This window comes from Serinus canaria, chromosome 2 (genome assembly GCF_022539315.1).
Source record: "Serinus canaria isolate serCan28SL12 chromosome 2, serCan2020, whole genome shotgun sequence".
NCBI classification, from domain to species: domain Eukaryota; kingdom Metazoa; phylum Chordata; class Aves; order Passeriformes; family Fringillidae; genus Serinus; species Serinus canaria.
In genome coordinates, this window is record NC_066315.1 from 129,635,577 (window position 1) to 129,645,496 (window position 9,920).

The 9,920-nt window shown below is 40.0% G+C and overlaps 1 protein-coding gene across 1 annotated transcript; it reads right to left on the bottom strand.

The window, feature by feature from the left end:
• Positions 1-455: 455 nt before the first annotated feature.
• RIDA (reactive intermediate imine deaminase A homolog) lies at positions 456-9,849 on the bottom strand. Its single transcript, XM_009087080.4, has 6 exons — positions 9,696-9,849; positions 5,382-5,487; positions 4,800-4,854; positions 3,899-3,967; positions 2,280-2,335; positions 456-1,870 (listed from the first exon to the last, which is right to left on the bottom strand). The coding sequence occupies exons 1-6, from the start codon at positions 9,755-9,757 to the stop codon at positions 1,808-1,810; spliced, it is 411 nt and encodes a 136-aa protein (XP_009085328.1). The 5' UTR covers positions 9,758-9,849; the 3' UTR covers positions 456-1,807.
• Between the last annotated feature and the right edge of the window lie 71 nt (positions 9,850-9,920).

Below are 9,920 nucleotides of genomic sequence, written 5' to 3' on the forward strand. Positions count from 1 at the left end.
AGGCTGCGGGACACGGACAGGAAGGCAGTGAGCAGTAAGGAGGGATCACTGTGGTTATAAAAGGCTGAACACAGCTCATGTTCAAAACAACTGAAATCAGCTGATTTACAGTGAACTTGAACTAAATCTCCTACAAATCAGTGAAATAGATCCCAACTAAGTAATTACACCCAATGAAAGAGAAACCTAAATATAAATTAGGAATTAAACTCCATTTAAAAGTTTAAATGTAACTCCATTAAATTACATTATTTTAAATTATTAATTGACAAAATGAAGGAACATCTGCTTTGTATTTCCTAGAAAGTCACTGCCATATTAGTATTAATTCCTTCCTAACATGTCTGACCATGTGTTTTCCTAGGTGAGATTGCTTATGGAGTCAGAGCTACAGAGCATAAGATGCCTTATTAGTACAGCCAAGGAGAAAGAACAAGAACAGCAGCAAAAACTAATCAAAGTTTATATATGGGAAGTTTATTTAGAGAAAAGTCAGGCATTTTTCAAAGGCTGTTTGAAAGTTTGCTGTTTGAGATAAAGACATTATCTTGCTTCTAATGAAAGTAATTCTCCCAAAGAAAGCAAGGGAATATTATAAAAAAATCCTTGTAGCTGCACATATTTGCTGTGACAACCTCATTAGGAATCTTTTTTCCATAATGGTACAATTTATAAGCTCAGTGAAAAGAAGGAATGGCTCTTTCACATCAAATCTAGGACTGGTAAGCAGGGCTGACTATTCTCACAGTATCCATTTCTACTTGACAGAAGATCAATACAGAGGGATGGGGTAAGTTACTAGCATCACCAATTGGATTTCTCAGTATTGCTTAATCACCCCATCAAACCAATGCTTCTGACCTTAATGGCAGAGGAAAAAACTACAAGAACTGTAATGATGGTAGCTGAAAGCTTCCTGTCCTGGAGAATTTAATTTTATCTATTAGAATGTAAATAATAAGCCTATGCTTTTGGTTCAAATTTGCTTTTGAAAAAGCAAGCTGGAGACTTTTTTTGTAATGGAGTATCAAACCACAATCAGGAAAAGAAAAGTTTGTTCCCATAATAGACAAGCACATTTTTGCAGTTGCAATTTTATTCTCATTAAACATTTTTAATTTTTATTGGTTTTTTTTAATCAAAACAGTCAAAGTTGAATGGTATAAAAAAGATCATGAGAAAAGTTACATGTAGATATTAATTTTCATCTGATTTATAAAGGTACCACTTCAGAAAATTTTCTGAAATTAATACTAACTTGGTTAAGCAGTTGCTTACATATGAAAAAATCTGAGTCCAACAGTAATCTATTATGTAAAGAAAGAAAGAAAGAGATTAAAAAAATTCAGAAGCAAATACAGTAAAATTCCTCAGAAGTGAAGATGTATGCTAAGCAATTCATGTGTTCTGTTTTCTCATTTCTGTCATTTTTTTCTGATTTAAAATTTTTTACTAAAGACCTACTATTACAAATCAGTACAGTATTCCATGTCCAGATCACCCATAGTGTAACTCTAATACATTCAGCCAGGTATGTACCTTAATACCTGGATATCCAGTCACCTCCACAAAGGGCAGGTCGTGTCCTGCAATCTGGCTCAGCTGATTTTAACAGGACTCAGGCACTTCTCAGGGTTTGCCAGCAGAGAACTCACTCTAAGTCCTGAAGAAAGCACCTTTCCTCAGTAAGTTTACTAATTTCAGCTGTGTGTAACTGCTGTTAGCCAGCTGTAGGAATTGGATATAAGGGAGAAGTAGTAACTAAATCTAAAACCGCCATCGTAAGATATCCAGTCTCTACTTATAGTCATGCTGAAGCATCTTGGAGAGGTCCTTGAATGGCAATAGCTTCAATCTCAACTCTGGCCCCCTGTGACAAAACAATGAAGGAACATATTAGGAATTTAATGTATCTATTTTATGAAGCAATTGGATGAACAACACAACTTCATAAAAAACAGAGTGACATTTGAGAGAGATTATTCTTCTGACAGTTGTATTACTGATTTAGCAATGTTCAGGAATATTGTAAATTCAATTTATTCTTACTCAAGTATGATAACCCCTTATTTCTAATGTTTTATCTATTTTCCACCATAAAGAAATATCTCTGACAATGTGTGGGAATAACAATGGTATACTTAGAAAAGAAACTAATTAAGAGTCTTTATTAAAATAACTGCAATCAAAGCTATATCAGAATTTGAAAAGCTGTCAGAATGTTCAGTAGTATTCCAGAAAATTTTGAGGTTTTTTGTAGACAGAAAAGTGACACTTACTTTGGGCAAAGCAGCAACTTGATAGGCTGCTCTGGCTGGAAAGTTTGCCTTGAAAACTGTAATTTAAACAGAAACATCCAGCAATCACTAACCTTGGCTTGATAAAACACAGTTCAAAGTAATCCATATAAAATGAAGTCATTGGAACAGTTTCAGGTTCAAGGCTATAAGGCTTCAATGCAGCTATCATTTCCCCCTTATTTTCTTTTTGTTTTAGTGACTGACTGCTCTCAATCTCAGCAAGCCACCACTCATCCTCAAGCAGTCAGCTGCAGTTGTGACCTGGTGGCCAGTGATAACCTGTATTCTGCTGACACTGCAGGGCCTTCACACCAACTTGGCTGAAAAAGGATGATTAAATCAGAATGGTGATCATCCAGTTTCAAACACCAGGGAGTGGGAGATGGCCCTTTCACAGAAGGAGCAGGAGACAGAAACAGGCCCCTGCCAGAAGAGTAATGAGCAAAGATCCCAGATTTACATAAAGTCACCAGGAGTCCAACCTTACTCATACTAAAGGAAAACAGAGGAAAAACAGGCCCATGGTTTATTCCTCCGTGTGCCCATTTAGACCTGACAATCACAGATATTAGAACAGGGGTAAGGCATGGGGAAGAGTACTGGTAAAGATATAAGAGCTGAATTTCTAGAATATTCGAATAGTTTGGGTTGGAAGGAGCCTTTAAAGATCACATAGTCCAATGCACCACCATGCCACGGCCAAGAACTTCTTTCACTGTATCAAACTGCTCAAAGTCCCATCCAAGCTGACTGAACACTTCCAAGAAATTTGCATAATGAAGTCAAAGTTTTACTGGTGACAATTATCACAAAACTGTTAATAATGGAAATGTAGGTGTCCTGCATTGAGATAATAACTCACAATGAGAGAACTGTTTTCTCAAACTCCAGGCTGGAGGTAACAAGTAACTAAGCATGCAGCTGGTCTGGTTTTACCCTGCTTAAGCACACACATCCCCCAGTACATTTTGACAAGTAGGAGACTGTGTTACTTGCTTATCAATGAGACTTCATTCAAGACCAGATGTTGCTATCTAATTAAAAGCCAAAGCTATATAAATAAGGAGCTCATGAAAATCATCCCAAATTATTCTGCACAACATGGCTCGTTGGAATCACCCATTTCAGTCTACATTCACTTTTGTTGACCAAGCATTGTTCTCTTTTTTCTTCAAGGGGAGCACCATGGCTCATCCTTGTCAGCCCTGTCCCATAACAATGACCCTTAAATTGTTCAAAAATACAGACTTTAGAGAAATGGAGATATAAAATCTGAAATTCAGCACTGGAGGCTGCCTACAGCAGAATTACAGCCAGGACAGCAGAACATCGAGCAAGGAAAGAGGCAAAGAAGATCAACCTGTATGGATAGCAGAATCCTCAGAGGATAGTGAGTTAGTGAGATGGTAGAACACAAGTCCACATGAAATTAGGCTCTGATTGATCTGATCCTTGAAAATGAATTTCAAAAAAAATTTCTACAGGAATTTCAAAGAATATGGATTAAATCATCTGAGTCATTAAAACACTTTGACTACCATGAACATAATTTGTTCCACAAGCCATAATGGTAAAACACGAGTAAAATATCTACTTACATTGTTTGTAAACATCATTAATATCATTGTAGTCCTTCATGTCTGCCATCAAAACTGTAGTCTTCACAACTAGAAATTATGTAAGTGCAGTTATTTTAGACCTCTGACTTGCATTAAAAAAATTGAAAAGCTTCAGTGCATTTCTTGCTTCTATTTCATACATTTCTCTCAAGTGTTCTAAACATTTTCAAAAAGTTTTGCAGGTATTGATCATTACAGCTACAACCTAAGGAACCACCTAGTATGTAATACAACTTTAAGGAATTAAGCCATTCCTGACTAGCTCTGAAAATGCCAAATTCTCCCAAGAGGCACTGAACTGATAAACAGATCAAATAAAACAGCTGTTCTAAGCCAGCTGCAGGCACTAACTTTTATATAATATCTGCTGCCAGAAAAAAAAAGCTCATGGAAGGTCTGGAAATACACTCTGTGCTAGAAGGACTCCCAGGACAGCCTAACCCAGCATTAATCCTGGTGTGGCTTCACCAGTAGAGTGCTCTACCCAAAAGTATTGAGAGTGTCTAGAATACTAACAGCACAGATACAAATCTGCTTTCACCTGGAGCAAAGCTTAGGATGCTTAAAATGTCTGTAGTCACTGCAACATTGTTTGTACCTGAGCTTCCCCAGTTGGAATTAAAATATTAGCACCACTGCCAGAAATTTTTGGTGAAAGACAGTGTTTCATTGATACCCATTGCCAAGACTTGCATGCAGATTCATTTCTTTTATTTTTTAACCTAAATTCACAATTTCTTTTGTTTCTTCCAGCTATTGGTAACAAGTGAATGCTCAGCAAATATTTTTTTTCTTTTTTTTTTAAGGTCACTTGATTTTTTTAATATTTTAATCAGGTAAAAAACAATCACCTGTTTGCCACAGTCAAAGCAGCACTTACCATTGCCATAGTCACAGCCTGCAGCTTTCAGGATTTCTCCCATGTTTTTTAGAGCCTAAAGAAAAAATGAAACAAAAATCTTTTAGCTATCAGCTGGGTTATATTTATGTAAGTATGTAAATATAACTTGTGACTTGGCTGAAGTTTTACTGTTCAACCAGCAAAACCTCAACTATCAAAAAAAGACTGACTTAAATAAAAATTAACAAAAGGGAGTATCTAATAAATATTATAACCATCCATGCATTAGATGTAAATGCATGATGCACCTCCATCTCATCGCTGCTGGGGGAATAAAACTTTCCCTGTCTCAAGCCATGGTTTTTATCAGGGTGTGAACCTTTGCTTCAAACACTGATTCTTTCATGCCTTCCTACATGGAACAGATTTCTACCCTGACCTCCATGTTTTCCAAGCTGTTGGAAAAATGACAGCATTAGTTAAGATGGAATGACCTCCTCCCACTTGTCCCCCATCTGGAGGATGTGACAAGCTCTCTATGCTCCTCAATTTCTCACAATTCCACATTTAATTAGACATATGCCAAGTCCATTACAAGTTCATTGCTGGAAGACTTCTTACCTGCTTGGCCTCCTCCTTTGCCCCTCCAGAGACGAGCTGCCCAGTGGAAGGCTCCAGCCCTATCTGCCCTGCAATGTACATTGTCCGGTCCACCAGCACGGCTTGGCTGAAAGCACAAGTGGCATTTCAGGTCTAATGTTCCCCCACGAAATCATTTCAAATTTCAAATCCAAAAGCACATTTCAAATTTTCTACATTACTTTATAATGTATCAGAAAGAAGACTGAGGTTATGCACATGCAAGTCTGTACATGCAGTCATACATCAACCTGCTTATGCTTTTGAAGAGCTGGGATTACATCATCTAAACTCTGCCCTTGAGGAGATAAACCCTATTTCTTGCAAAGGCACAAGGACTGCACAATGCAGTAACACAACTCTAAACTGAGCTACAGATTCCACACAGCAAATAGCACAGAGGAAAGGCAGAGTAAATAAAAACATTTTTTTGCACCTGCCCAGATAAATATTCCATCCCTGTTTGAGAAGCAGACAATACCTTTCAACTACATTTCAGCTGCAGAGCAAAGAAAGAAAAAAACAAAAAAAAAGAAGAAAAGTCAAAAGAGATTTAACATTTTTCTTCTTAAACAGGCACTATGATAAATGAGTTAACAGCTGTGAGGTGACACCTTGCACCCTGATTCTCCAGCAGTGTTCCTCCAGAGTAATGAATTTGGCCAGTCAGCAAAACTCCTTGATAACTTCATCCCCAGAACAATCACTCTCCTCTCATCAAATAACTTGAGTGACCTCTTGGCTGGGTTAATTCCAAAGAATCAAAAATTCAAACTATTTGCAGAACATTTATATAAAAAAGTCAAGAGTGCTTTTGCTGGAGTTGAGTCAGCAATTATTAAGGTCTCTACTACAAAGAGGTTAAAAGTTGAAAACAAAGATTTAAACTATCTAGCAAACATTACAGAAGAGACACAATTTAATTATCTTCAATCATTAATTAAAATATTTTGCAATGAAATTACAGAAGGATTCTTTTAGAAGCGCTTATGGCGTGTCAACACCGTTTTTCATATCTCTTCTCATTCCACAAGAAAATGCATTGTTTTGACCATTCCACAACTCTCTCAAGCTACACAAACTACACTTAGGCATCTCCCTGAAGTATCTGAAATAGGAGGTTTGCTTCCCTTTAATGTCAGAAAAAGAGGGACATATTCAGAGATTATTTTCAGTACGACTTTCAGCTGAGATTCACTCAGTTGGATTATCCTAATCCATTCATCTCACAAGGGACCAACCTAATCTGGGGACTCAGTCAAGTGATCAGGGTTAGGCAGTTTGAACAATGCCATCATTCCCATCTTTCCTTTTACAACTGTCCTATATTCTCCTGTAATTTTATACAGGGGAAAAAATGGCTAGTAACTTGTCAGAAACGGTAAACTATTTTACATGGGGATTATTTTTTCTGTCATCAACTAACAAAACTGGAGTAAATCACAAAACTACACCATACAAAGAAGAGAAACCAGTGAATAGTTTTCTAGCTGAGAATCTTGTTGATAGAAATGTGGGCATGTAGACACGGGCTTCTTTAATTTTCTGTCCTCACCTGCTGTTGAGGGAGGCCCTCAGAGCACAAAATTCTGTTCCTGTTTGAAGTAGAGACCTGTGCAACAAGAAGGTATGGGCTCTCCACTAAAAGAGATTGTCACAAAGCAAATGACAGTGAAATGTTTACCTCAGAGACCTTCTGAGAGTCCTAAATTATTAATAACTTGGGAAAGAACAAGCTGAAGCCTTCTGATACCACTGTCAGATCAACATCTGCAGCAGCCTTATTGGGTCTGCTCAGCTTCCTCCTCTTGGTGTGCTCACCAATGGAATCCTCCATTCACTGAGACTAGGAGCAATTTACCAGCCAGGGAGTACACTTGCACTGCACTCAAATGCATGAGTGCAGCTAAGGGAAACTTCAACTCCACAAACCCCAACCATTCTTTAACTGCAGATGCTCCTCTGCAGTTAGGGGCCAATTGTAGCTACTCATTAATCAGCAGGGATGTGAATGTGTGTCTAAAGTCAGTCAGGTTTCAGTGTAGCTAAATGCATAACTGGGCAGACACTGTGACCTTAGAAAAAACACTCTGTCAGAGAGAAGGTGTTAGGATCCATGCTCTTTGTTAATCAGGTCTTCTTCACACAAATGATTGTGGACTAATACAAGAACAGTATCCTTTAAAAGGTTAATAACAATAATGAGATATATAGACCCAAATACAGACATGTCTTTTTATCTGTCTACCTATCTCAAGGCACTGGCAAATGGATGCAGTAAAGGAAATAGAAAAATACAGTAAAAATGGGTCACCAAAAAGCATATTGAAGGGCTGTAGCAGAACCAGGAATGCAGCTCATTCATCCCAATCCTTCATTCCACATTAAGCTCTCGTTGCTGTGTAACCAAGCCCAGACCTCTCAGCAGAGTTGTGGCAGTTATTTCTTGTGCAACTTCTGCTCCCTGGACTTTGACAAGTTTACTAAAATCTGATAAACTAAGTTAGTGATAAACTTATTGATGTTAGACCCATCATACACTTAGCAGGCTGCACAATAAACAGTATTTCATCAAAAACTACCAATAAGCACAACATTTTGGAGTGGAAAGCCATGTTGAAGGCTGGGGCAGTGGTGTGGGCATGTGGGCAAAAAATTGGTGCCTTCCCACATCTTAGATGTTCTCCTGATGCCAAGCAATGCCAGACCCCTGCCTGCAATCCACCAACAGTTTATTGTTTACAGAAGTTAACCTTCATGTCATGTCTCTCTGCTTCTACACTTTGTATTTTTCCATCTTTATAATGCCTATAAGAAACACAATTTGAAGCTTAGAAAGTTCAGGACACAAAGTAATGGAGACAAAAAAGCACCTGGAAGGCACAAAGATGCTCTAGTGAACACAAAGCCTGAATACAAAATCAAACATTCTCAGAAAACATCTTGGTACTTTAGCTATGACAATCTACTATACTGACTGAACATCTTTTCATATCCAAATTATAAAGAGAAACCGTTCTCCAATTAAAACTGGTATTTTTCTTTAATTATATGCAAAATTGCTACAGCAACATATGTGCGAAAATGTTGAACATCTTACATATTTTTACAGCAGTAAAGTTTTTAGGCTGAAAAACATTTATAACTGTTCGAAATAAGAAAGAATTTTCAATTCCCAGGCATTGAATTCTCCATCTAACCAAGCTCACCCTGGATTGGGCTCAGCCTTCACTCTGTATCACCTGCATAGTCAGCATACCTAGCTTCCCTGCTCAACATGTTTGTCTCTAGCCAAGCAACTTTTTCTGGAGAACAATCATTCTTCTTCCTTTTTTTTTTTTTTTTTTCATTCACTCCTTACCACTAATTCCAGAATTATTTTCCCAAATCAACTTTTTGAACTACCCCCCCTCCCCCTGTCAGGCTGCAGATTGCCGTGGCACCACAGCCCCACTCGCGCTTTGGGACTCCAGGTGTGCCCGGGGGTTACTGGGGGAGGGGGTACCAGGACTGGTCCCTGCTCAGGGTCCTGCCCTCAGCTCAGCCCCAGGCCTGACTGACAGACTCCCAGGTACCTGCCTAAACCCTGCCAGCAAAACCTGCTCCTGCTCCTCCTGAGAGACTTCCCACTCCCAAAAATCACAGAATTGTTAGGGTTGGAAGGATCCTCTGGAGATCCCTCAGTCCAACCCCCCTGCCAAGGCAGGGCCACCTGGAGCAGGTTACACAGGAACACATCCAGCTGGGTTTGGAATGTCTCCAGAGAGGGACATGCTACAGCCTCCCTGGGCAGCCTGTTCCAGTGCTCTGCCGCTCTCAATGTAAAGAAGTTCTTCTTCATGTTGGGCTGAAACTTCTTGTGTTGTAGTTTATGGCCATTGCCCCTTGTCCTGTCCCTGGCACCACTGAAAAGAGTCTGGCACTGTCATCTTGGCATCTGCCTTAGAGGTATTTACAGGTGTTGGTGAGATCCCCTCTCAGTCTTCTCCAGACTAAACAGGCCCAGCTCCCCCAGTCTCTCCTCACGAAAGATGCTCCAGACCCCACATCATCTTTGCGTCCCTCTGCTGACCCTCTCCAGTAGCTCCTTGTCTTGTACTGAGGAGCCCAGAACCGGACACAGCTCTCCAGATGTGGTTCACTAGGGTGGAGCAGAGGGGCAGGATCACCTCCCTCGACCTCCTGGCCACTGTTCCCGATGCACCCCAGGAAAGCATTGGCTGCAAGGGCTCTGCCGGCTCATGGCCAACTTGTTATGCACCAAGACTCTCGGATCTTTCTGAGCTAAGGTATTACCTGTAGGGACCCAGTGCAGGGGCCTTAGTAGTGCTGATTATTTTCTTCACGAGCGAGGCCATAGCCGGAGCTAGTCCCGAAGCCGCAGTAACTGCTGGGGCCTCCCCTCCTGAACTCCTGCCCCTTAGCGTTCCGCCAGAACACGCCCCGCCCCCCACCGCCCGCGGGGCCTCTGGGAAATGTAGTCCTTCAGGGGTGTGCCGGGGCGAGCGCACGCGCAGTGCC

Excerpts from the sequence above, each read along its gene's own strand:
- RIDA (XM_009087080.4), bottom strand. The coding sequence starts at position 9,757 with ATGGCCTCGCTCGTGAAGAAAATAATCAGCACTACTAAGGCCCCTGCA. Across the intron at positions 4,855-5,381 it reads CAAAGGAGGAGGCCAAGCAG|GCTCTAAAAAACATGGGAGA; the intron begins GTAAGAAGTCTT and ends TTTTTTCTTTAG. Across the intron at positions 1,871-2,279 it reads AAGTTGCTGCTTTGCCCAAA|GGGGCCAGAGTTGAGATTGA; the intron begins GTAAGTGTCACT and ends GTTTTGTCACAG.